Source organism: Telopea speciosissima, chromosome 6 (assembly GCF_018873765.1).
Source record: "Telopea speciosissima isolate NSW1024214 ecotype Mountain lineage chromosome 6, Tspe_v1, whole genome shotgun sequence".
NCBI lineage: Eukaryota > Viridiplantae > Streptophyta > Magnoliopsida > Proteales > Proteaceae > Telopea > Telopea speciosissima.
The window spans coordinates 41,768,617-41,796,615 of NC_057921.1; the positions used below are offsets into that span (position 1 = coordinate 41,768,617).

General features: G+C 38.5%; 3 protein-coding genes across 5 annotated transcripts in view; 1 reads left to right on the forward strand and 2 right to left on the reverse strand.

The window, feature by feature from the left end:
- Nucleotides 1-2: 2 nt before the first annotated feature.
- Nucleotides 3-27,924, forward strand: LOC122664019 (homocysteine S-methyltransferase 1). Of its 3 annotated transcripts, none has more exons than XM_043859697.1 (9): nucleotides 3-208; nucleotides 307-363; nucleotides 468-673; nucleotides 837-966; nucleotides 3,131-3,334; nucleotides 3,443-3,514; nucleotides 3,918-4,077; nucleotides 10,742-10,745; nucleotides 27,914-27,924. In XM_043859697.1, the coding sequence occupies exons 1-7, from the start codon at nucleotides 23-25 to the stop codon at nucleotides 4,059-4,061; spliced, it is 999 nt and encodes a 332-aa protein (XP_043715632.1). In that variant the 5' UTR covers nucleotides 3-22; the 3' UTR covers nucleotides 4,062-4,077; nucleotides 10,742-10,745; nucleotides 27,914-27,924. The 3 variants fall into 3 exon arrangements, with proteins under 3 accessions (XP_043715632.1, XP_043715634.1, XP_043715635.1); XM_043859699.1 differs by lacking the exons at nucleotides 10,742-10,745; nucleotides 27,914-27,924 and adding exons at nucleotides 13,724-13,729; nucleotides 20,055-20,064 and having other exon boundaries at nucleotides 3,918-4,063; XM_043859700.1 differs by lacking the exons at nucleotides 10,742-10,745; nucleotides 27,914-27,924 and adding an exon at nucleotides 6,080-6,091 and having other exon boundaries at nucleotides 3,918-4,063.
- LOC122664018 (zinc finger protein CONSTANS-LIKE 16-like) lies at nucleotides 11,518-13,084 on the reverse strand. The gene is made up of 2 exons (XM_043859696.1): nucleotides 11,968-13,084; nucleotides 11,518-11,875 (listed from the first exon to the last, which is right to left on the reverse strand). Exons 1-2 carry the CDS (start codon nucleotides 13,023-13,025, stop codon nucleotides 11,575-11,577), a joined length of 1,359 nt encoding a protein of 452 aa, XP_043715631.1. The 5' UTR covers nucleotides 13,026-13,084; the 3' UTR covers nucleotides 11,518-11,574.
- The window catches only part of LOC122664017 (RNA-binding KH domain-containing protein RCF3-like), a 32,018-nt gene continuing 29,437 nt past the window's right edge, over nucleotides 25,419-27,999 (reverse strand). The window contains exons 6-8 of the mRNA XM_043859694.1: nucleotides 26,155-26,210; nucleotides 25,970-26,069; nucleotides 25,419-25,735 (exon numbers count right to left, since the gene is read on the reverse strand). Of these exons, the coding sequence (XP_043715629.1) occupies nucleotides 25,565-25,735; nucleotides 25,970-26,069; nucleotides 26,155-26,210 (327 nt within the window). The 3' untranslated portion in view covers nucleotides 25,419-25,564. The remainder of the gene's footprint in view (nucleotides 25,736-25,969; nucleotides 26,070-26,154; nucleotides 26,211-27,999) is intronic.

Genomic DNA, 27,999 nt, shown 5'->3' on the forward strand with positions numbered 1-27,999 from the left:
AGAGAGAGAGAGAGAGAGAGAGATGGGGCTAGGGAAGGTGACAGACTCTGCTAGAGAGACATTGCTGGAAGATCTGATAAAGAGGGCAGGTGGGTGCGCTGTGATCGACGGAGGTTTTGCTACCCAGCTTGAGAAGCACGGTGCAGCCATTAACGACCCTCTCTGGAGCGCTCTTTGCCTTATCAAGAACCCCGAACTTGTCCAACGGGTTTGTTAATTGCTCCCTCATTTGTTTCAGATCTCTCCAATGTGACAGTGTCTCTGAAGATTAAGAAAAATATATTAACTAATGTGCAAATGATTCAGGTTCACTTTGAATACCTTGAGGCCGGTGCAGATATATTGTTGACTTCCTCCTATCAGGTTAATTTGGGCACTCCTGCAATTTTTGTATTGTTTTCTCTCTGTTTTTTTTTTCAGTTTAATGCTTCAATTAATTCTGGGTTCAAACGCTTCTGGGGTTCCAGGCAACAATTCCAGGATTTTTGTCCAGGGGACTATCGATTGAAGAAGCAGAAATGCTGCTTCGAAAGAGTGTCATATTGACTCTGGAAGCCCGTGATGAATTTTGGGCTGTTGCACAAAATATCCCTGATCGCAGTTATAACCGGGCTTTGGTTGCTGCGTCTCTCGGAAGCTACGGGGCTTATCTTGCTGATGGTTCAGAGTACAGGTGCTTTGTGATTTCTCATTATTTATTAAAACTTTTCTACATTTCTGTTGTTTGATACACTGATATTCTTTTATAGACCCTGTAACTTTAATATTCTTTTATATACTTGGCTTTGTTTGGAATTGCTACCTGAGTTAGATGTATCTGTGGCATGTACATATAGTGGGAATTATGGACCTGAGATCAGCTTGGACAAGTTGAAAGATTTCCATAGGCGTCGATTGCAAGTTCTTGTGGAGGCGGGTCCAGACTTGCTTGCGTTTGAGACCATACCCAATAAACTTGAAGCTCAGGTCTGCACTTCTCCCCATTTATGTTTGTGTTCTCTGTGTAGCTTTTACTCTGGTATCAAGTTCTGTCCATGTTAGCTGACTTCTGAAAGCTTAACCCTGCTTGATGTAATAGTGTCACTTTATATTGATTCTCTTCTCATCTGCCTGCTCTTATTGCCAGAGACGAAACTTCGAGTGAAGTTTTAACATGAATTGTGGTGATGAATTTGTAGATCCAACAAAAAAATTATTTTGCTAATTGAATTATTTTATGTAGTCAATCAATCTTCTGATTCAATAGTTCTCTTGATAAGTTCAGATCTGTTGTCATATACCTATTGGCATATGGTGCACTTAGGACTTTGACACAAATCTTGTGCTTCACTTGCCAAGGCTGTGTGAAGGCTCTAGAAAAGCATATGAAGTTTCTTGTAATATGCTAGTGTGGTCTAATTTGCAAAACATGGACTATAAAGAAGCACACTTTCACTTTGTCCTCTTAATCAATGTGCTACTCTGTCTTTGATGTCTCTGTTCTCTTAAATAAACAAAACAAGATAACAACAACCCTCAATTTGAGGTATTCCCGTTTGCCTGGTTATTTTGAAACCTTTTGATTATGAAACATCTTTCAACAGTTCTAACTGTGCATGTAATTGCTTTAGTCTAATTAACATAGTACATAAAGGCTCTAGAAAAGCATATGAAGATTCTTGTAATATGCTAGCGTGGTCTAATTTGCAAAACATGGACTACAAAGAAGCACACTTTCACTTTGTCCTCTTAGTCAATCTGCTACTCTGTCTTTGACCTCTCTGTTCTCCTAAATAAACAAAACAAGTAACAGCATCCCGTTAGCCTGGTTATTTTAAAACCTTTTGATTATGAAACATCTTTCAACAGTTCTAACCGTGCATGTTCTCATTGCTTTAGTCTAATTAACATAGTCCTCAATAAAATCATACGAAATGGAATCATAGAACCTCATCCTCTATCTGCCTTATAAAAAATATGTGATCTACATTAAACTCCTAGTTTAGAAAGGGATGCACTTTTAGGAACTTAGATTAGGTGTGACAACAGGGTCAATTTGATTGATTGATCAGATGCTATGAAGACCAATGGCTAAACCAAATTTTAATAGGACAAGGGGAAGACCTTTCCAAAGAGGACACCAGTGAAGTTAAATATTTGGCTAGAGTGGAATTGCAGCACACTATTGGTGTAACCAACACAATATAGTTACTATGAACCGTAATTGAGTCCCACCTGTACTTCTCCTACTCCCCAAGAAACCTATGGATCATGAATGTAATTAGGTGAAGTAAGTAAGTTTTCTCTTAGTTGCAGATGTGGATTGTGGACTGAACAAAATCATGAGCCAGTTTTCTAAATGTTGATGTTGTCGAGTCATATATGCAAGAACCAAGGGGACATGAACCTTCTACTCCAAGTAACTGTAGCTTTGTTTTGACACATTTTTACTCGAATGCACATTTGGTCAAATGTTCAGGAATAACTCTAAATAAGTCATTTATCGGTTTCACTTCTTCTCCTCCAACATCTCACAAGTACCTTAGCTTACCAGAAGCAGTATTTTCCAATTGCCGTGGTTTGATAACTTATTTACTGGCCCAAAGGCAGGGATTTTCCTTCAACATTACACAAGTAATTGTAGCCTTGTTTTGACACATTTTGACTAGAATGCACATTGCCTTCACTTTGGTATGCCGATTTTCTTAGTGCTTGCACAACCCCTTGGCGTGAACAGGAAAACCCATCTTACTTGACACACAAACTTTACAACTCTCTGAGTAGGTGTCACTTTCGTATGCTTTTTTATTCTTAGTATTTTTGTCAAATGAACAAGAAAATTTTCACCCTGCAGGTTTTCAGTAATGTGTCATTTGTTGTATTTCCAGTCACTATGTCGATCAAAGCTGAATTTTGGATACTGGAATTATTAAATGATTTACATTTATGTCCACAGGCTTCAATGTTATCCTGCTCTTGAGCTGTGAGAATAAAGTAGTAAAAATAGTTTGACCTCTCTGGACTGATTTCTGTAGCGATCTAATCCTAAGAACTTTCTTTTAAAAGAAATGAAAAAAAAGTACTTTTTATACTAGTTTATGAAAAGCTATTGCACAGCTTATAACATGGTTTCTGAAGAGCTATTGCACAGGCCTGTGTTGAGCTACTTGATGAAGAAAAAGTCCAAATTCCATCTTGGATCTGCTTCAGCTCTGTGGATGGTGAGCATGCTCCCTCTGGGGAAAGCTTTAAGGAGTGCCTTGATATGATAAATAGCAGTGACAAAGTGAATGCAGTTGGGATAAATTGTGCACCTCCCCAGTTCATGGAAGGCCTAATTTGCAAGTTTAAAAAGGTAAACATACAGTAAGCTTTAGTATGGATTAATTCTTCTCTTTTCATGCGTCTCTTAGTTAAACTGTCATTTCCAGATTTTAACATTGCATTGCTCTCTCTTTTCCAGTTTACTGAAAAACCAATAGTTGTTTATCCCAATAGTGGGGAGGTGTGGGATGGCAGAGCTAAGAGATGGCTGGTGAGTGCAGAGTAAATTCTTGTTTATGTTCTATCTCCTGTTTGCATGTCTACATCAAGTGTTGATAATTCTGTTATCTTTTTGAGACCACTCTAGATATAGTGATTTACTAGTCCTCAGTTCCCTCATTACCTGTGGCAAGTTGAATGGTGTCCTACTGACTGTGTTACACCTACATTTTGACTTTGCTGTCAATTTGGGTCACCTATCGGATGGATATGGCAAAGTAGACTGGGGTGTGTTATCGATATTATTCCAATTCTGAACTATGCTCCACCAATTGCCAATCAATTATCCATCCAGTGAACTCATTCAGATCAATTGGCTGATAGAGGATTCTCATTCTAATATTATTTTACTTTGTCCTTTCAATCAGTCTCTTACTGTGGTTTCGATTTTACAGCCTTCCAAGTGTTTTGACGATGACAAGTTCAAATTGTTTGCAACAAGATGGCGCGATTCAGGAGCCAAACTCATTGGAGGATGTTGTAGGACAACACCTTCCACCATTAGAGCCATCTCAAAGGTCCTCAAAGGAAGATCTTGACAGTTGTTAACTTTTCGTTTGTGAAGCAGTTGGGACAAGACTTTGTTGACTAAGAGGTTGAGCAAACTTATTATACAAAGATTGCCTCCCCTCCCCCCAAATTTTTTGTAGTTTCTGAGGTTGTATCCTTCATGAAAATGACAACTGGCTTCAGATCTTATTTTGGCCATTTCAGCAAAGGTGAACCACAATTTTTCACCATTGTTAATATATCTTTTCATAATTATAATTAACATCACTTTAGTCCACAATCAGCAAGGTTGTGGATCTTGAAAGCTTGATTTGGCATGGTTAAAGGTCCACATACTATACATTGAATGATGGCCTTCATTTCTATTCTTATCACCTACTGGTAATCCAGTTTTATCCTCCCATAGCACACACCATAAGTCTTTTGGAAGATCCTATCCTGCATGGAAAGAAGTGCAAACCAAAGAGTCACAAGCAAAGTTAGCCAAGAAATCTGTTGCACAATTGCTTTCTCGAAACACACAAAAAAAAAAAAAAGATTAACCCCAAGAGATTCAACTAAAGAGACAACCTCCTGGAACCAATACCAACAACTCCATAGTGTGCAAACCCTCTAAGAGACAAAGCAAACAATAGTCTGGGAGTCAAAGCTGACATGACAACCTGTATAATCCAAATCGGCATGCATATAAATACCATCTAGAAGAGCCCTCATCTCTGCATTTGAGTTGGTGCAAACTCCTTTGTAATTGGCAAAAACCATAATAAAATTACCATTTTGATCGCGGATAATTCCTTCACCTCCACTAATACTTGGTTTTCCTTTACTAGCCTCATCAACATTAAGGAGGGGAAGGGGGGGGTGTTGGGGCGCACAAATATTGGGATCACTCTACTTGATAGTAGGGAATTTGAACGATTTCCAAAATCAACTCATCCTTCATTGATGGTTTCTTTTTGAAATTAGAGGCTAGAGGATTTCTCGAATCCAGTGTTTAATATTTTCAATAATCATCGTGATCGTTCGCACACCACTGTGGGTTCTGGGGAAGGTCTGCTTTTGCAGAGATGCTGTTTCCATAGTACTTGAACCGTTACCACTTGGTAACAATGAAGCAACCTTACCAATGCACCAAGGCCTGCCCTCTATTACCATGTCGATGATTATTTCTGTCATTCCTAAGCTCCTACACAATCAAAGAAGGAACAATCCCTATAATATATTCACATAATCCGTGTGAAGCTGCCTGCAAGTGGCAAAACTAGTTTTCTATTACCCACATCCTGTGTGGGGAGAACTGCCACATCAAAATGCCTACCAAATCTCCCAAACTCTTGAAGTAGTGACTCCCATTGCAAGAATGTGGGAGGCTGTTTACCGCCAAGGATTCCTACAACAGACACATTTGGAAGCCATCTAAACACCTACCTTCATCACTACTTCACTTGTTGCAATTTTACCATTTAAAACCTGCCAAATAAAAACAAAAAGTGATTTTGGAAGGCATCAACATATTCCATAGCCATTTGGCATAGGGAGCTAAAGGGTAAAGATTTCGAATTATATTCCAGGCTTATTTGATAGAAAAAAAATTCCATTAGAGGCCGAAGTCCAAACTAACATGTCTTCCCTATCTGAGATTCTCACACTACTATTGATAATTCTTTCACGTATAGAGAGAGTCATTATCAATCATATTTATCACTGCCTAGTCCCATAAGCCATCTTCATGGAGCACGTCCTTAATTCGAATATCAACCCCAACATTTATCTCACCATCCATGTAATGTATTAGAGGAAGGAACTTCTCCACTCCTATCATCCAGCCACAACAGAACATTACCATGCCCAATCATCCATTTAGACTTTGATAAGATGATCGATGTCTTTAAGGCCAATCGAATTCCTCTAAGTTTTAGAACCAACTCTATTTGGTTGGGCAAAAATAATGTGACCATCCTTAAAGATCTTGGCCTTAAAAAATGAGCTCCAAAGAGAGAACTCAGATATAACTCACCGGGCATAGGCCTTTGCGTCTCATGGAGAGATTGAATTTCTCTGGAGTTCTAATACCCAAACCACCCTCCCACATTGGCCTACATATTTTTTGCCAAACCACCCTCTTCAAAAAACATAGACTTTAAGCCTACTCGAGAGAAGATGGGAATTATCATCTACAGTAACAAAATGTGAGAATTACCTTAGTAAATCCGGATGGATCAGGAATGTTTGGCTCAGTAGAGAATCATCACCAAAATACTTCACCGCTTCTACATTAACACCATTAATTAGCTCCCAACAACTCACTCACCCTGACTATTTACCAGCTTCTCTAGCTATATATACCACATCTTTTCCGCTTAACATTAACAACAGTATAGAAGAATTTGTGTTTCTCTCCCTTTCTTGAAGCCATTTGATCCTAGACTTTTCTTTCCATAAAATTCCCTCCTGATATAGGATTTGTTGTAGATGGTCATGAGCTAGACGAAGTTGGTTAAAAGAACTCTCAATGGAATCCGGCCAAGTCGATCATACGCTGCTTCTGCACGGTTGACATTATCCTCGATATTTTTAAAATTTTGATCAATGTTTCCAAATATCTCCTTATTCCAAGTCTTGAGACGAACCCATAAATATTTCAACTTTAAGAATAAAACATAAAGCGGAGTACCCACAAAAGTAGTAGACCAGGTGTCAGTCACAAAAGCTTTAAACTACGGGTGGGAGATCCACATTTATTGGAACTTAAAAGAAGATGATGGATATTCTAGAAGTGGATATATGCAGCAAATTTCAACTAAACAGGTGAGTGATCCAAACAAGTTTTATTCAGATGGAGAACCCTGGAAATTTGGAACATATATAGAAGACCAAAGATGATTACAGAAGACCCTATCTAGCCTAGCTTTCACCTTACAAGACAATGTAACGAATTGAGTGTGAACCTCCAACACCTCCACCTCTAAATGGTCCTTCAATTCTAGAAAACCCAAATCCTATTCCCTCCATCATCACCATTGAACGAACATTGATGCATACCAATTAATCCTCCTCATAATTGAAGGTGCCTTGTTGAAGACAATTTTTGGTTCTAATATAGCCACCAAGTCTATATATATTGGACATCTTACAATAGACTTCAAACGCCATAACAGTAGTCTTATTCCCCATACCATGGATGTTCCAAAAGAGAAAATTCATGGTAAGCATATATAAGAGTGTGGATTTATTAGCCGGGTCCATAGACCTCGTGATACGCCTTTGCACATTAACAGTCTCGGTGGGGGTGGCCTCTTACCATCATCACTAGTATCCCCTTGCCAGTAGGACAGGGTCCTAGCTAGGGTCTCACATCTATTTTTTGTCGATGGCTGCATGCTTTTTTTTCCAAATAAGCTTGGGTAGTTAGAGTGCAATTAAGTTATGACTATCCTTGATCAATACCACTCTATCTTCGGTCAAACTATTAACTATAGTAAATCAAGTGTCGTTTTTAGTCCCCATACTCTTCATATTAGAATCCTAGCCTTAGGGAATACGGGATCTCATGAGGTTCAGGATCATGAGAAATATATAGGGCTTCTTACTATTTTTAGTCATTCGAAGAGAACTTCTTTTCAAAGTATCATTGACACTGTTCAATCCAAGCTTTCTAGGTGGATGGAAATTAATTTTTCTATCAGCAGCAGGTAAGGATCTCCTAATTAAATATATGCTCTCCTCGATACCCAACTTCCAACGTCCATGTTCGTTCTCCCTTTAAACGTCTTTATGCTTCTTGACATATAAGCTTATGAGTGAACAGATGAGTAAAGATCTCGATCATGTCAGATGCATTAAAAGTGATGATGGTAGAGCCCTAGTAAGGAATGAGGACATCGAGGAGTGATGAAATGGTTATTTCTATAGCCTACTTAATGAAACCAATCCTGGATATAATGGAGTGGAAGAAGGTTCCTCATATCATGACACATGTTGGAGGAATATACGTAAAATTAGGGCTTTTGAAGTTATAGAAGCACTAAATAAGATGAAAATAGCCAAGTGTTTAGGCCCATATGGGATCTCGATATAAGTATGGAAGAGCTTAGGGATATGTGGCTTATCTTGGTTAACCAAGCTGTACTTTAATAATATTGTGTGCACCGAGAGAATTCTAGATGAACGGAGGAGAAGCTTTGTAGCCCTGATTTACTAAAATAAAGGTGATATCCAAAGTTGCAACTATAGGGCATAAAACTAATGAGTCATACTATGAAATTATGGGAGAGGGTTATTGAAACACGCATAAGAAAAGAAACCACTATTTCAGATAATCAATTTGATTTTATGTCTAGAAGATCCACTACAAAAGCTATCTACTAAATAAGGAGACTAATGGAAAAATTTAGAGAGAGTAAGAAGGATCTCCATATGGTCTTTATTGACCTTGAAAAACTTAATCATGCCAGCCTGAGCAATCAGTTAAGGGTCCATGTCCTCATCTAGGACGCTCTCGCTTTCTAGGCAACTTAGGCCTCTTAGGATGGCGGCATGGCAATGGTCCTCAACATAAGAGTGTATGTCCTTAATGAGAGCAGGTTTGGTCCAAGTCTTATTCCAAAATACCCTAAAATTACTTTCCATTCATATGTTGGCAATAGAGCAGCAGAAGGCAACCTTGGCAATCCCACCAATACATCCACCCTTAATAGGATTTCCCCACCCATTGGGATTTCAAAATAACTCTCCTAGCTCCCTGGTCTCCTAGAGGAGAAAAAAGGTCCAAGATATCTCCCCAAATAAGGGAGGTAAAAGGACACCTGAAGAAAAGATGATCTCTACTCTCAAACCCCACCCAGCAAAAGTAACAAAATGGAGGAACCTGTAGGGCACACCTATGAAGCTGGTCTAATATGGGGAGAGCATCAACCAAATATCTCCATTCCGTAACCGACTGACGAGGAATAAAGTTTTGAAACCAAATAGAATCCGCCCACATCACCTTGGGTGTTGGCACCTGATGTTATCCCAAGCCAACCTGATAAAGAAGATATCAGACTTGCTACCCTTCTTACAAATGGGAACTGACAACTCCCCCTCAATCTCCCAATGCAAAAGTGGGATTTTTTTTAGCTAGCGGACGTGGATAAGTCCGATGACTCAACAGCAATGCGAAAGGCTACTTGAAAGCTCAAAATCGAAAGGGAGGAATTCGATCTGCCGCTTCTCTTCCTTCCTGCTCTGCCTGTGCTTTCCTAGTCCATCTCCATCACTCATAGGCAGTAAAAGCCCATCCAACTGCGTTTTCCAATTTGAAAGGCCTCTTTTCATGCCTATACTCGAGTTACAGGGTCTTCTCAATGTTTGATCTTTCCCTTCGAAGCGGGTCACCCCTCAATATTGTTTAATCGCCCCTCTTTCTCGTTGGTGGCCGGAGTGACACTCTCACTATCGAACTAAACATTGACCTATTTATTTTAGGGTACTCAACCAATCCCACACCTGGCAAAGGTCCATTGGGGAAGCTGGACTAGGGCTCCATCCATTTCCGTCCTAGATCAACTGATCCAGCACAAGTGAATCTATTTGAACCTAAATCGCAGCAAATGTGATTCCCATATCTAAGAATCAAAATGCCATCAAGATACCAAGGATCGAACCACAACTTAGTAGATAGGCCTATCTCCGATGAAATGATGGATAAATGGCGCTACAGGATCACGATATTTGATGATCTTCCTCCACACCCAGAAACAGTTTTGGGTGGTCTTCAATTCACTGTCCATGTCCAGATTGTTTCCTTCCTCAAATATCTGTGGTGGACCCACATAAGCCCACAAAGATTCCTTTCAAGAAGCCATATATTCACCAAATTTGTTTCAAAATATCTGTTATATTCACGTCTTTATCCGCTAATTCCCAATCACCCCTCCCCCTTGGGCCTGAAAATAGACTCTTAGGGAATGTAGTGGATTTTCTCTCTGTGTTCGGACCGGACCACAGAAAGTTGAAGAATATCGACTCGAGCATCCATTCACGATTTTTTAGCTAATAAAAATTTTCATTGTTGACAAAAAATTTTAAATAAAAAAAAAAAAAAAAAAATCATGCTTCTACATCATTCTCGTTCCATCCATGTTTAGTTCCTTGTCATGAGACTGTGACCAGACACGGAATTGGCCAAAACAGTGGGACCGCACCCAAGTTGGTACTTGTACAATTTGCTCCTTTTGTTTTCGTTTATTGTTTTGATGTTTTTTTCCCCCTCCGTTTCTACACCGTTACACAGATTTTTTAAAAAACAAAAGCTACTTCCTCTATTTCCATCTGCCCCTTCTTTTATTTGTGTCCTACACACAATAAAGTGTGCAACGATCGTTTTATTTCTATTCGAGTAAGGTGCTCGAGCAGGAATAAAGCGGTCTTTTGCACACCCCCGTTGTATGTAGGGTGTATAGAATTTTTATCCTCTCAATTACACTGTCCGTACTTGATGTCAAATACATCTAATAGAAAAGACAGAAATAATTATCCTACCCCTTACATGAGGTGGGATCCATTTTCTTCTGTTAGATGTACTGGATGTCAAGTACAAACAGTGTAATTAAACAGATAAAGATTCAGGCACACACGAAAATAGGGGCTAGCGGAGGTTTTTCTTCAAATTTTTTTGGGGTATTAAAAAAAGGTACTTCTTCAATTCTTTGCTTCTGCGAGACGGGAGTTGAGTTAAGCTTTAGATGTGGTTCGTATCCTTCTCAGAAGGTTTCTGTACATAAAGTATTAAAGAAACCCATGGTGCGAGACAAAAAGACAAAAACGTCTTTTTTGTATTGATGGCACAAGTACTAACTATATACTATTTCCCATGAGTGAGAGAGAGAGAGAGAGAGAGAGAGAGAGAGAGAATCCTTTTTCACTACTGCTGACATCTAGAAAGAACTAAAGAAACCTTTTGGGCTGAAGATCGATCTCTAGTTTCTTGGATCTAATTGCCTTGAATCCTTAACAGATAATAATAATTAATAATACCAGAAAGAACGTCAACAAAAGTGGGCTGCTCCCCGAATAGTTTTCTTGAAAATGGTTTGGCATGCGAATTGATGTGAGCATGTGGATTGCCTACCTACATTAATGCCATATTTGGATTGGAAGATTCTCTGAGAGAGAGAGAGAGAGAGATTAGTATGTTAAAATGAAAAGTCCAATTGTTATTTATCTTCCCATGAGAATTGATATGGTGGTATGTGGATTGCTTCTACTGTCATTTTCTTAATTGACTATGATACCCAATATGTACAGAAATTTAGGATAAGGATCTTCAGACTTCAAAATCTAGAGAGAGAGAGAGAGAGAGAGAGAGAGAGAGCGAGATTGATAGAGAGCGATTGATTTTAAGCTAAAAAGATTATAAATTTATTAGCTTGTCATTAGTGTAAGTATAGGTAACTTAAGTAAAAACTGAAATTAACAATTGGAGTTCCAATATTGTTCCCCTGGAGCAGAGAAAAATAAGGTAAGTTCCAATAAGGTTATTCAGTCCATGACTATTTGGGTTTAGAAGGTAAAACCAGTTCCAGCAAAAGAAGTCCTCTTAACGAATCTTCCTTTCATTCTTGGTCTCTTCTCTGCGTTAAGTTTCCTCACCTCGTACCTTATCTTCTTCGAGAACAATCTCGTCCTGCGCTTCTCTCTATATCTCGAAACCCTAGCTTGTCTTCCTCCATCACCCATTGCCACGTGTCCTCCTCCTCCTCCTCCTCCTCCTCTTACCATATCCCCCCCATATGGAATATGATTATGATGATGATGATGATGATGATGAAGATGAACATCCATCGAACTCGAATTCTGAAAAAATTAATGAAAATTTTCACTTCACTTAACCATTTGATTTGTTTGAAGACATTAAGAAGAGTTTTATTAGCCTTATCGGATCTTACCGGGCAGTCGGGCCAGTAATCGTCCAGGTTGAGTTGGGGCCGGTCTCCGGTAGTCCAGGGTGAACCCTGGCCCTGGCCTACCCACACAGCGATGACCGCCTCGTAATCCAGCTTTAAATTATATCCACCGTTGATCTTCATCATCATGGCCGAACCTCCACTACAACCATCTGCTGCTGCACCACCACCAAATTTCTCCTCTTCTTCCTCCTCACCGGTTGTTTGCGAATCATAATCGAAGTTCAAGTCCAGTGTCTCTCTCCCCATCTCAATGTCTGGATCCACGTGGCACCCAATAACAGTGTCCACGTCATCTCCGTCTTCTTCTTCTTCCTCAACCTTCACCATGGTAGTATCCATGTTTCTTTCTTCCTCTTTAGCACTCAATAGTCCCAACCCTTCCATGCAAAACGAGTTCTCGTCAAGTCCTCGACCTAATAAACTCTCCACGTCAGCTGCGAATTCGGCAAGATCCATATCTGACGGTAGAAACTCAGGTAAGTTATCCATAGCAACAGGAAACGAAGCCTTAGATTCGTTTTCTACGGCAGAAACTGTGCAGGAAGTAGTGGTAGCTGGTGCTGCTGCTTCACTGGATGCTGTAGAGGTGCAGAGCTCAGCAACAAAAGGGTCAAAGACGGGGACACGATAGAGAAGCTGCTCTTCGTTCTCGTCCGGTGAAGCTTCATCACTACCCATCTCAGGAACTAGAGGAAGAGGGTTTAAAGGAATGGATTCTTCGGTTTTGGGTGGTTTCATAGTTGATTTGGCATTTCGAGGAGTTCGAGCCTTGCGGGTGAAACCCTGATGCCATGAAGGGAGAGAATTTTGGAATGAAGAAGAATTGTCATCTTCATTGGGAGGCCTTAGTGATGCAGTTTTTAGTCGAACCCTTTCATGGCGACGAGCTAAAGAGTTGGCAGAATGGACTGAAGCATCGCAGCCTTGGCAGAGGAAGGCATCGTCGGCTGCGCAGTACCAACGGGCGCGTTTACGCACGCAACTGTCGCAGGCTCGGGCGGTCTTGCCGCCTATAGCACTGGCTACTTTCCGATCGGAGCTCATTGGTTGAGGAATTTTGGAGCAGAGAAAGGAAAGGTTGATTGGAAACCAAACCAAACCAAACCCAGCTCTTATTTAGAGGGTGCAATATTGCAAAGCCTGCAATTATTGTTTTAAGAAGAATGAATGAAGAATGAACAAGGAGAGGTGCTTTTGCTCTCAAACTAGTCTCTTTCTCTCTTTCTCTCTCCCTTCCATGCGCTTTTTGGGAGTTTTCTGATTTCTACTGAGAAGGATTGCGCTTTGGGGGCCCACTTTTAGGCCTTATCTCGTCGTTCATTGGCTGAACTTCTAATGTCCATCTAATCCCTCTCTTCCCATTGGCTACCTGTCTAATGAAGGGATTTCTTGTGGAACCACATACAAATTGAGAATGGGTCCGTCTCCCTCTCTTTGTCTCATCCTTTCACTCTCTCTCTCTCTCTGTGAAACGGATGAGACCCATTTGTGGATTTTGTCTCTACCTTTCAATTATTCCTGTTTAAACCTTCGGTTTGTGCTGCGGTCCCCCACCCCCCTCTCCAAATCTATCTCTCTCTCTCGTTTCTGAGACTTTCTTCTCCTCTCTGTCTTGTTAGTTTACTTATTTTTCTGTAGACACATAAGTGGATGGAAATCAGAAAGTACAGCCATGCATGATGTGTATAAATTTGGGGGTTAAAAAGGGAGACCAGCATCAAATGGAAATTTAAGAAGATAAGGATTGTGTTTTTACTTAGACTATCTCTTTCTGTATATGGATCTGGATATTTTTAATAATGTAGAATCTCTGTATACGAGATCTCATGGGATAATAATCGATTGGTCGACACGTTAGCAACCCTTGCTTCCATGGTTGAAGGGAAATTTATTCACTTAAGTGCAATGTACTATCCAATGCACCCACGTGGTACATCTGACGGTGCACCACACTGAAGAGTGATGGATCTAGCGCATCAGACGGTGCACCACATTTAAAAGAATAAAGATCCATCACTTTTAAGTGTGGTGCACCGTCAGATGCACCACGTGGGTGCACTAGGCAGTGCACCATATTTGAGAGGATGAAATCCATAGTCAAAGCTAGGCCACGCCGGTTCAAAGGTACTATCTTTTAGGATCAACAAATTAAGACATTAACCAGCATAACTGAGCACCCATTAATGCCTTAACAGAAGATAGACGACAATGGTAAGAAATATTGTAGATTTTATTTAAGAAAGCAAAGACCCATCAGTGAGAACATCATCTATCGTCATGGCTTACCACAAGAGCTACTATCAAATCAAGATTCGCATTTTAAGAGACAAGGGTATTATGTGATAAGTTTAATATCCAGAGATATATCCTCATCATACAGACCACAGACTAATGGGGGAGTTGAAGCAACCAATAAAAATATAAAGAGAATTCTACAAAAGATGGCTAACACAAATTCACATTGGCCAATAAGTTGCCTTATTCAATTTGTGCATACCATACCTTGATCTACACCTCGACTCTGGCAACACTATACTTGTTGGTGTATGGTATTGAAACAATACTTCTAGCAAAGCTGAAATTCTTTCCTTGAGAGTTCTCATGGATTGTCAACTACTAAAAACCGAATGGCTTCAATCCAGATATGAAGAACTCAACCTCATAGATGAGACGTGCACGTGCATAATGGATAGTATATAGAAATATCAGCAAAGAGTGGCCCTTGCCTTCAACAAAAGGATCATACCTCGCCAACTACAAGATGGTGATCTAGTCCTACAGAGCAAAGGGTCTCATATATGATCCACAAGGGAAGTTCACACCAAACTAGAGTGGTCCCTTTGTTGTAGTAGAAATACTTCCTGGAAAAACCGTCAAGCTAGTGGATTCAGATGTGATCAAAATACCATATTTAACTAATATGGATCAGTTGAAGAAATATGATATTCTCAGGTACACACTAAGAGGGTTTGAATCACTGTTCTATAAATTTTCTCCCAGAGGCTGTCAACTCAAACCCACTACATACACTGAACTGTCACCATATCAAATACATGTGCACACCACCGATTGGAGCACTCCAATTTTATCGTCTACACCTCGCATGCACCCTTGCCTTCAACCAAGAGAGGTCAAGCCTATCAAGCTTTGCATGCCCATCCTGCAAAATAGAATACACTCCAATGCACAAATAGCAACCAACACTCAAAATATTATGTGGTTTGGCAGTGTGCCTACATCCATGGGGTAATGTCCAACTCTGAGCTTCGTATTTTACCCGATACACTCCACTTACAATTCAACTGCTCCAACAATCCAAGAGCCCCTACTTTTGTATCTAAAAGTGCCATAACATGGTCTAGGACAACAACTCCCTTACAATAGTACCAACTATGTAACTAGGTAATTTAACTACTTCTTGAGCACAAACTCAACAACCCTTATAATGAATAAAATAAATACCAAAATTGCAATCCCAACCCAAACTACATGTAACTAATACATCTCATCACAATTAACTCATACTATTTACAAACACAAAGGGATTGGGTTTAGAAATCATCAAAGTGGTCTAGCCTCTTGTAGCACTCCACCATGCTCTAAAGAATCCAAAAAATGCACATAATGTGATTCGCCGTGATCTGGAGTCCCACAATGTCTAGAGCATAAAAAATCACCAAAAATACACTTTCAAGAACCATCATATTTCCACACTCACTTTCAATGAATTCCTCTCATTTTTTATGAAATTTTTGCAACTTGAATCACCAAAATGGACTTAAAATGGCCAAGATATGGCTATTTAAAGTATGGGAACATTTTGGTGATTTCAATTTCACAGATTAAAAATGCCAAAAAAGAAAGCATTCACGCCCCTCCCATATCTTGCATCTATAGTCTTTTTACCCTGGTGGATCTCTCTCTCATTTAATAAAAGTCTGGAATCTTGGATTACTAATTCTGGCAGCAACATGCTATTGGGTGGTGGTCCCGCTTATGGGGTCAAATCAATACGTTCTAAGAAGAAATATTTGAATATCAATCTCATCAAGATCATCGATTTCATAAGTATCATACCAAATCCCATCAATCGAATCACTTTTTTGAGAAATACGAGACATCTAAGTCGTACTTTTTTCGTGATAATAGGGACTTCATGAGGGGCGGCATGATGTAGCTATGTGTCACAGATTCTTCAGCTGACGTAATAACTGTTAGATCTTGCATTAATTCACACATGGAACAATATTTATTGAATCTTCTCAAATCTGTCAGCGTAAAAATTGATGGTTTTGGCCTATTAAATGGAAACACTTCAATGGAACGTCGTACACTGCCATACTCCACAGTACAGTGTATCGCAGGACATGAAAAATGTGTGACCTCGCATGCAAAGGCATCCCAGCGTAACCAACTAAAACTCACACGAAGGAATCTTTTTCCGAACCTACTGACTATTCGACCTTTTGAGGTGCCCCACTTGGATGAACTTCTAGTTTCGGACCAATAGGATGCCTCAGGCCAAAATAATTCTTGCACACCTTTGTCCGCTTCTTAGAATCGACATCTGATGATGAATGCACTAATCTGACGATTAAACTTTGGAACCAATTAAAAACACTTGAACAATGTCTCAGTCCCATATGCTTCCCGAGAGGGTCATTTTTTGACCTTGGAAATTTTTCTTAGTATAAATAACCTCAGTAGTTGTTCAATTAATTGACCGTTAGGGAGACAATTTGCCTTGCTACCATGGTATGGCTTGTAATGAGCCGCCTACACGCGAGGCCCCGTACCCCTTTCCTGCCAGTGGTATATGGCCCTAGTGCTATCCTACCAATAGGCCATTTGGCCCCTTGTACCATGCTACCTAGTCGATTGGATTTGACCATACGGGGCCTTATGTGGCCATGTGGCTTGCCACATCAGACCGTACTACCACCTTATTCATTGCTGCCATGTCAACATCTTGTGGGTCCCACATCCACATTACACTTAATGTATTTTCTTGCATCACACTATCATGTTTTGCATGCACAACACCATCCATCATCTACACAACTATGCATCCTTGCATCAAACATTGGCCATGCATCATGTTATATATATATATATATATATATATATATATATATATATATATATATATATATATTATGCACATTATCTCGCATGCACTCAATACGCTCTGCCACACCTATAATACACTATATACATCATTTGTTATGCATAAACATCTTAGACACATCACCAACTATACCAAAGCCTGTGTAAAATTACAAAAATTCCCTTAAGCTATCTAGTCACTACCATAAACATGTTGTAACATACCAGGCCATATTAGAACATGCTGATGGAAAATTATCAGAATGCCCTTGAACTATTCAGAACACTGCCAAATAAGCCCAAGCACCTGAGATATACATTGAATACCTCAACCACTACACCGTTGCCAACAATGACAACACACAACAGGACCAAATGCCCAACAATCTCCCCTTTGGAATTGTTGGCAACATTACACCACCATATCATCTCTTCTACCCCTAATACAAAGAGTGATACCTATCCCCTACATAAGAGCTCCCCCTACATAGACTCACCCATAGAAGTGTCCATCACATCTTCCTATCCTATGGAAATGTGATGTTCTATGCATACACCCACTCCCTCACACCAACACCACCTAAGGTGGCTTGTAAGAAACCACCCCCAAGTTTGTCACAGAGTCTTTCAAGGTTGTCCTTTGGGATTGTCTTGGTGAAAATGTCGGTCACTTGGTCAATTGTAGATACAAACTCTAACTTCACTTCATTCGTGGTAACCTTCTCCTTTGAGAAATGGTATCAAATGTCAATGTGCTTGGTTCTTTAATGTTTCACATGAATTTTGAAAATGTTGATGGTACTCATGTTATCACACATAATAGCTACTGGCTCATCGTTTTGAATCCTAAAATCTAAAATATGTCTTATCATCCATAATGCCTGAGTACAACTAGTTGCAATTGTTATGTACTCTGCCCCAACTGTAGAAGGTGATACATTTTTTTCGCTAAAGATCCTTTGTAATAAGAAAAGAGAATTTATACCCTGATAGAGTAGACAGGGAACCAAAGGTAGCAACAAAAGCAAGATAAAAAGTCCCACATACGGCAAATCCATCAGTAGGAAAGCGACTTGCCCAAAAAAAACACTAAAAATATATCCAAAAACAAGGTCTTCCTACAGCATCAACCTCCAACTCATCAATGATAGAAGGAGGAAAAGGCTGAGAGACAAAAGAAGTACCACTCTTTGTAGCAGATTTTGATAAATAGTCCGCAATTGGATTTGACTCTCTGTAGCAATGAGAAATTTTTCACTCAATGTATACCAAAAAAGGTTGAAGAAAAAGCCAGTTTTGACGCACACACCAAAGTATAGAGTTGGAATATACTGATATCACTACTGTCATCGAATCACACTCCACCCATAAGTTTTGAATTCCCAAATCTTTTACAAACTTTAGACCACATGTCAGTCCTAATAATTCTGCTTCAAAGTTTGTCTGATGCCCAACAAAAGAACCAAAAGAGTGTATGGCTTCATAAACGGCTTCCTACTGATGACATGATCTGTCGAAAAGGAGTTCCATTGCCTTTTGTGCCATGAAGAAGCTGAATCTAGGAAAATAGGATACAAGTTCCTTCTGCTTTTGTTGTGCCAAACCACTAAACTCTTTCTTATAAAAAATGCAACACCACTAGTACTCTTCCTGTCATTTACACTGTCGACTCAGTTTGCATTTGAGAATATTGTGAGAGCATATTTTCCAATTTTTGTGTACTACAAATCATACTACATTGTACCTCTAATATACCTAAAAAACCTCTTGATTGCCAACAAATATGTCTCCTTAGGATTCGATTGAAACCTTGCAACCAAGTAGACTGGCTGCATTATGGCAAGTCTTAATGCTATCAAATACATTAAGCTCCCAATCATACTCTTGTACATTGTTTGATCCACTAAAATTGATTCATCATTTAAACTCGAACTTGAAACCAACAACCATGCGGGTACCTACTGGTTTGCTATCCTCCATAAATTTTCTCAACATCTCCTTGACATACTTCGTTCGAGAAATGAAGATGTTTTTCCTTTGACTCACTTGCAAACCCAAAAAGTAAGATAACTCCCCCAACATGGACATTTCAAGCTTTCTTTTCATATTCTCCACAAATGGTTAACACCGTTCATCACAATGTCCCCCCAAAGATGATGTCGTCCACATAGACCACAACCACCAGCTGACTAGTAGCCTTTGTCATCATATAAAGGTTATTGTCCATATTATCTTTTCTCATCCTAACTAATGCAAATATGTATCCAACCTAAAGTACCATGCCCAAGCTATAGTGCTTTCTTCAATTACATACCATATGTAGATTATCTCCAAGCTAAACATCATCTGTGTGCTCAATTTAGACATCTTTTTCAAGATTTTCATTTAGAATTATTGACTTAACATCCATTTGGTACACTTTAAACCTCTTGAACACGACCAATGCCAAAAACATCCTAATAGACTTTAATCTTGCAATAGGTAAAATGTCACATCAAAGGCGATCCGTTCCATCTGGGATAGCCTTTGCAGACCAATCTGGCTTTGTTTCTTACAATCTTTCAATCTTCATTCCACTTGTTTTTTAAGACACACTTTGTATCCATCACATTTTTGTATGCTACCTCAGAACCAAATCCTATGTGTTGTTCTTTTTAATTTGATTCAACTCTTCATTCATTTCTATGACCCAATGTTCATCTCTCTATGTTTCATCAACATTCTTGGATTTTACTTGTGATAATAAAGAAAATGGTGCATTCTCATTTTCCCTAATTTTCATTCATTTATCTAAGCCTCCAACAATTTGGTGTGAGGCGTATATTTTCAACCATTTGTTGTGTTTTTGCTATTATCCCTATTTATCTATGTATTTGTCTTCTAATGAGAGAGAAAGAAAGCACACCAGGATTTAGAGTGGTTCTCACCAACCTATCTTATGCTTACTACCTTGATCATGGACCAGAGATTTCTCCACTAACTAATTTTTTTCCCAAGCAAGAATCAAGCCCTTACACAAACCCAACTAATTTTTAAGGTTGAGGATCCAGACCACCTTGGCCAAGGATTTTTACCCAAGTCACATAAACCAAAGATTTCTCTTAAGCCTCACAGTCTTCATATACAACAAAAATAGCTTCTTATTTTAAGAATAGTAATTGTAAACCAATTAAGCACACTATGATCAATACAAGATAATTCCAACTTTGAACTTTACATGTTAAAGCTCTTGTATTCAGCCCTTCTTCTCAAATATGATATGGCACTTGAGCACATTCACAGTAGCTCTTTTCCAAGATGATGTTGTCAATAAAGCACATAACTCTTCTCAAGATAATAGATCAATTTGAGTACTTTATAGCTTGTTGTAGATTATATTTTTAATTGATACATGACATCAAATGATTTCATCTATTTATAGACAAAATGAACTAATCATTAGAGTCAAGCTAAGTTTCTCCTTTGAACATTTGAATTCATCTTTCATTAATCCTAAGAGAAACTAGTTGTTGGGGAACTACAAAGATTATAAATCAGTTAGAAGTATTCCAAAATTTAACTAATGATTTTTAAGAAAAACTAATTGTTAGAGCTCATTAACATCAATGAAGATGTTTAAGAGTTTCACTCAAGTAATTAGAGTCTAAGTGGTAATTAATAATTAGCCAAAGAATTTCTAACTTCTTAATCATGTAGAATTAAACACTATCGTACAGAATATTGTGCAACCGTCATGAAAGACCGTGGTTTCAGGGACTTAAGATGGTCACTCTTAAATATGTACAGAATATGATCACGAAAGATTGTGACATCATTCGTTTACGAAGACTCAATCTGATAACTCTCGAACATAAATGGAAGATCACACGGAAAGACTATAGTGATCAGCTGCGGATCCTTAGCATTAAACTAGTTGTCATTGAGTTCAGACTTAGAATATTTTGGATCCACCAAAAAAACTTGGTCATCCGTCCCTGTTCACAGAATATCATAGATAGAAGACTTAGATTTCTAAGTTAAACTACCTAGTTTCTTGTTTTTTTTTATTTAAGTCATTTTTTATGTCATTTTTTGGGTTTTTCACATCTTGTTTAATATGTTCATTACATAGATATTCCAATAGAATCAAATCTTAATGCCAAGTCTTTAAGGAATCTTCCATTTGATGTAGTATGCAACTCTTTGATTCTTCAAGCATGCAAAATACCGTCCTCTCTTCATGGAAGACCATCTTCAATAGTTCCTCTTTCAATCAACATGTTTTGTTCTTTCTTCAACTATACTTCTTCAGCTACTTGGATAACATTTATCTATTTCGCATTTAGCACACACAATAGTACATCCAACCACACATCATACAATGGTTTTCATATCCAAAATTCATAATATATAAATGGAATATTGTAGGTCCTATACTAATGTTAGGAAACGGAAGCACTTTAGGTTTCCCTGAATCTCCTCAAGCACAAAAGTGACATTTGCAATCTCAATGCTACTATTCTAAAAAATTGTTTAGCTCCATCGACGCAACTAGACACCACATTCAATAAGCTACAAGAAAGTTTATCGGACGCAGATCCAACGGGTGTAACCTTCCATGCAAATTTAACAGGATCAAAGTGATTTACATTTAGCTTCAAAGCTAAATCATACTCTAGGATTTCGCTAATGAGGGAGTAAATAAAGCATAACAAGGATGTGGTCTGATCCAATCATTGCATGACAATGGACCTCAACATAGTCATGAACACAAATAGGTCACCATTATAAAAGAAATCTGAAGCTGTTGAATTGAGATGTGACTCATGATAGGATAGTTGTTTCAAGATTTTCATTTTACATCATAGAAATTCTTTTTGTTAAATGAATGACAACGTTTTAGGAGAACAAGCAATATCTTCTGTATGATTAGGTGTTAGATCTGTAATACCAAAATCAATATATAGATTAAGAAACACAAATACATAATAATTTAAAGGGAGAGCGTTCTCTATAGGGGAACACAGGGCCACGCAGGTATAGTAGCCAATGAGAGCACACGCACTAGCATCTTGGGAGCGAAATTTCTGCCTTTCATGGGGCAGGTTGGTCATTTCACCCCCACAAGATCTATCCAACGGAGTGGAATTTGCCAATCCGTCCCCTCCACTGAATCTGGAATGATGAAAAATCTTAGGAATAGCTAACCTCCGTACCACTCTCTGCACAAAATCAAATTTCCTGTGCAAAGCCAACTCATACAGTACCAATTCGGAAAAAAAAAATTCACAGAACCCCTTTTTCCCTTTCGTAGTTTCAATAATTATTCTTCTATAATCATTACCTTTTTTAAACTTCAAATCCTTGTACGAATAAATCCTACAACTGTTTTCTTTTCAAATCCCAGTCACACTGACCTTTCTATAAAAGAAAAAACTAGAAAGAAAAACTCACTTCGACATTGTCACGGTCACTATTTCAAATTCTCCCTGCAAACGCGCTTCCCTGTTTTGTTTGTTTTCTGAGAACGACACACATGCACAAATCCTGTGTTTTTCCTCTCCTCTTTCACGTTTCCTTCAAAATTGTACCTCTAACATGTACTTCAAGAACCTTCTTCTTCTCTCCTTGCACATCGTTGTTTCCTAGATCTTCACACATCGCCTATAATGATCAACCGAACTCCTCTCTGATACCACTTGTTGGGGACGAATGTGCAACCACGAGGAAGAACCCAAACAAACAATCATACTCAATGCAAGGAATTTATTATGGTTCAGCAAGATTGCCTACATCCACCCAAGAGAACCAGAGATTTTCCACTATTTCCTGAAAAACTCTCTACATCACTCTCCACCTCACAAAGTATTCTCCTTTACTTGTGACTAGGGTTTTCCACACATAGACAATAGGAAAACCCAAAACCCTAATCCCCACACAATTACAATTCTACCTTTGTACATGTAATTAACCTAAAACCCGTCTCAATTACAAATACAAACCAATTACAATTATGTGGACCCGTAGAATTTAAGACACAACCAACCCTAACAACAACTAACAAAAGGACCAACTGAGGAGGTTTTATCGCCATCGGCTGCTAGCCACAAGCCTATAGGCTAGCTTGTTGGCTTACAGCCATAGAAGGCAAGAAGTGTTTGGGTGCCTATCTAATTCTTGGCTTTGGAGCTTGCACAAGTGTAGTTAACATATTGTGGTCTCAGGTTTGGTTAGGGTGATTCAGATTTCTTTGACTACAGTTTTAAGGTGGGAATAATGGCCTGAAAGAAAACTTCTTAAATTCACAGACTTGAGAAAAATATTTTTTTTATTAAGTTCAGAAGTTTTGACTAAAAAAAAACTTAAATTCATTCATGAGCCAATTTCAAACTTATAACCACTACTTACTTAAAGCAGTACATAAAAAGATTGGGGTGAGATTAGTACTACACTCAAACCTGAATTCAATTAGATAAAATCCCCATTAATTTGTATTGAAGGAAAAGGTATCTAAAGCTATGATATGTCCAACGAGTTAGGGAAGATCCGACTTGGGCTACAGAACGAGTATGGGGCGCAGATTTGGCCTCACTGCTTGAAGCGTGCATGGCCGCGGCTTGGGATGGAGAAAGGGCTTCGCTTGATTTTTTTATAAATATTACGAACTAGAGTTTGGATCTCAATAAATTCAAACACCAGCCCCTCACTCTTCCACTCCCACTGCTCGCCTGCTCCTTATTTTCCACATTTATCATCTAACAATATGTTACTTCACCAATAGAATGTCAATATCAACTTCATGGTCTAAGGGCTCATGGTGCATGGCACGTGGGAATATGAGCATGGTCGCGGGTTGTGGGAAAATGCAAATCAGGGACTATTGGTGTGTTTGGTATGGGGAATCTGATTAACATAGCCATAGACTATTCCTCGTTGAATTTCTTGTTAAACTCTGATACCACATGTTGAATCCATAATCTCAAAATCAATATATAGAATAAGAAAAACAAATAGTCATTATGAATTAAATGCAATGCGTACCTGAAGCCATAGAGATGAATGCCGACAAGTCAAGCCCTGGATCCCAACTGGAACTTCTACCCTATGCTACACTGATTGCAAGAGAAATGGGACCTATATATTTGCAATGTTATTGCTAGGGTAGTAATCAATCTCATATATAGCCTTTAGGCTTCCTAACCCATCATTGGAAGGCAATGTTACACAAAATCTGCGAAAGAAAACTTCTAACAATAGGTCCGTATGTACATTAAGATTTAATACTGCCTTTAGTATACTTAATACATATACAAATCCATTGTTGAGATGACTTTTTCATTGTCTTTTCAAGAAAATTACAATAAAGATACAGGAAAGAAAAAATAACGCAAGATTTGATCCTTTCCTGCATTATTGGATCCAATATCTTATTTCCCTTCCTGATAAATATTTCTAGTGTTTTTTATGGTTCCAGTGATCGAAGTATCTGTTTTCACAATAATATTGTAACAGCCTTCGACTGTCTATAACAAACTTAAAAAGGGAAAAATCTTGAGATCATGACGAATCTATTCTTAAGTTTAAACACGAAACTTGAAGTATATAAGACATCAAGGAGAGACAATTCAAGAGAGTAAAGGGAAAAAGTGGGAAGTGTACTAAGGAAAGAATCAGAGGTGGTAGCAATGCCAAAAAAACATGAGGCAAAGCATACAGAGATCTCCAAATGACAAAGTACTCAAAACTGATATTGGAATTGGAAACAGATAATGTAGGGTTAAGTACTGGTAAGCATTACTATTCTAGTTTTCTAGCAATGGAAAGTTAATGAAAAACAATGAGTAATTGGCATCAGTGGTTTTGGCCTCATACCGTATTAGTTCTTTTTGTTTTTTTAAAAGGGTGTGCGAGGCATGGGTTTTTTCGGTTGTTGTTGATCACCGTGTGAGGAAGTCTTCCAGGAGAGCATTTGCAGTTCGGATTTCTGAGTAAGAAGCTCTGTTGTCTGTTGAGCTGGTGAAGAGGTAGAATAGAGGTTTTTGAACAATTTGGAAAATTCTTTAATGTTAAACAAATTTTCATTTCTAGTCGTTCAAAATAAACTTGCAAAAAGAAAAAGGACAGTTTTCCTTTCTTGCCTGGTAAAGGGTTATACTGATTCCTGAGAGATTGTACTACCCATATTTAATTGGAATTAGTATTGCAATTATGCCATACCAAAAAAAACAGGCCCCTATTCACGAGGAAATTGGCAAGTTGGGTAAAGTTATGAGGGTTTTTACAAGTTAATTCTGCCACTAAACAGATAACATGACCATGAGAAAATCGAAGAGCCACTAGTGATCCTGTTAGTAATGCTAAGGCCTGTAACAATCAACTTTAATTGGGGTTAATTTGTCACAAAGAGTTTACTATCACCCTTATGAAGAGCAGAAACAAAGGTTACCTATGGTACAAAAATATCCAAGACCTATAAAAGAAAAAAATGGACAGAGTTACTATTGATAAGGAGCTTGCTGCTGCGAATTGAAGTTCTGTACTGCCGATGCAATGAAGGCCTGAAGAAGATTCTGAGCTGCATTCATTTGCTCATTAGACCCATGGATCTCAACAACACATTCTGATGCTCCAGACTGAGGATCTTGCAGTTTCACTCTTGCTCCAGAAACCTGTATTTTAGGAGGGGGATTGGGAGAGAGAATGGAAGTTGACTTTTTTTCACCAACAAAAGGTTCTCATTTTTACTAATAAAATCACAAATCAGAACTTCATAGAATAAATCCTTAATAGATTAATCTAGTACAGAGCTACATCCTAACAGGTTTTAACGCCCATCTGGGATATCCGACAGAAGTTGGAAATTTGGTCGTTTTTTAACACAATGGACAGGCTTAAAGTCGTACCTCACGAATATTGGAGATACTGCTTCCACCTGTTCCAAGAAGAGAACCTATTGCAATGTTGGGAACCCTAACCTCCATAGAACTGCTAACATTTGCGTATCTGGAGAACAAGGAAGATAAAGAACCTCTGAATCATACTCTCAAAAAACAAAATTCAAATGCATGAAGAAGATTAGATACTGTACCCAGTAGCAGATGGTTGAACAGGATAACTCTGACCTTCGTATTTATATCCTGGAGCCTTGAAATATCGAAAACAATATTTTAGTCATCAGAGAGGATAGATACCAAAACCATTTCAACAATATTATAAGAGGAAGTCATTGGAGAACCACCAAAATGCATCACAATGAGAACTAGTTTAGCATTAACATGTAAAACACCAAAGACGGTTTGCACTCTTATCAGGGCGGTGAATATCAAGCTCTAGTTTTAATGCTGATGTCTTGAAACATAGATTGAGGTTCTACTTTGATCCAAAATATAGGATGCATGATAAAGAAAAAAAAATATTAGTGTATCTACACAACACACATCCAAAATTTAAAAATTATTTGATGCCTGCCACTTAAAAAGTAGCACATAAAAGAACAGAAAATCTACTGTGATAAACCACATCCACGTCAAATGATGCATCACCAACTAAATATACATGCATAGAATTGAACAGTACATTATTAGGTTACTTATAAATGGACATTACTGAAATAAGGTGGATGATATACTATGACAATGTTCGGGTTTCATTTTCTCTCTTTTCAAAGATTCTATGATTTCAAAAATAAAAACATGTAATGATCCAACAACTTATACACTGAATCAAATATATTTCCTACAGGTGGAACCCTGGGTACTCTTTAGCTCCTTGCATGCTTTTATTTTTTTTTTTTTTTAAAAGAACGTCCAGCGCACGAGGCTCCTGCTACTGCAGGGTCTGGGAGGGCCAAATGTACGCAGCCCTACCCCCTGCTTCACAGAAGAGGCTGTTTCCAAGTTTTGAACCTGCAACCAACAGGTTGCAATAGCGCAACTTAACCATTGTACCAAGGCTCACCCACTCCTTGCATGCTTTTATGAATAGGAATATGATTTTTTGCTTAGAATCCCTTTTTTGGTTTTCACTTCCATAGTAGTGACAGCTTCTAACAGTGTAGCATCTCCCTTCCTGATCAAAAGACTGTAAAAGCTCTGCAACATCAGGGGATGTTTGATGCATTGAAACACAGTCCAAGTACACTAGCATTGATGCTTGTGATAAAATCAACAAAAAGTTCAAACAGTTCACAAAACTTTTCACATTGAAGATGTTAAAAACTTGTTTCAAGGCTCACCCACTCCTTGCATGCTTTTATGAATAGGAATATGATTTTTTGCTTACAATCCCTTTTTTAGTTTTCACTTCCATAGTAGCGACAGCTTCTAACAGTGTAGCATCTCCCTTCCTGATCAAAAGACTGTAAAAACTCTGCAACATCAGGGGATGTTTGATGCATTGAAACACACAGTCCAAGTACACTAGCATTGATGCTTGTGATAAAATCAACAAAAAGTACAAACAATTCACAAAACTTTCTCATTGAAGATGTTAAAAACTTGTTTCCTTACCTATAACTCCAAATAAGGGTGTTCAGCTCCAAAAGACCTTATCTCTACAAGTACTTGAAACTCAATTCAGTAAGCCTTAACCTCGCTACATGGGGTTGACTGTATAAATCAAGGACACCCACTCCACCCTAATTAGGCCATATCTGCAGTTGAAACCCCAATATTTTGTCTTTACTACAATTGAATATGGGCAATTTCTAGCTTTGTCACTGCCCTTACAAGGCCCTCAATATGCACCATATGACTTTCTCTCAGTTGCGCATTTATTAATCTCTTTTGCACATGGCCAAACCATCTCAAATTTCCTTCATCTTGCTATGTAATGTGGATACACACAAGCATGGTACTTTGTATCAATATATATCAGCCTGATATGTATCGGTATCTGTTGGTTGAACCGTGGGTCAGAGGGGAAATAAAATAAC

What these genes read in the sequence shown, in the direction of transcription:
- LOC122664018 (XM_043859696.1), bottom strand. Translation starts at nt 13,025, where the DNA reads ATGAGCTCCGATCGGAAAGTAGCCAGTGCTATAGGCGGCAAGACCGCC. An exon ending in CTGGACGATTACTGGCCCGA is followed by an intron (nt 11,876 to 11,967) that starts CTGCCCGGTAAG and finishes TTTTCATTAATT; the next exon opens with TTTTCAGAATTCGAGTTCGA.
- LOC122664019 (XM_043859697.1), top strand. Translation starts at nt 23, where the DNA reads ATGGGGCTAGGGAAGGTGACAGACTCTGCTAGAGAGACATTGCTGGAA. An exon ending in ACCCCGAACTTGTCCAACGG is followed by an intron (nt 209 to 306) that starts GTTTGTTAATTG and finishes CAAATGATTCAG; the next exon opens with GTTCACTTTGAATACCTTGA. An exon ending in TGTTGACTTCCTCCTATCAG is followed by an intron (nt 364 to 467) that starts GTTAATTTGGGC and finishes CTGGGGTTCCAG; the next exon opens with GCAACAATTCCAGGATTTTT.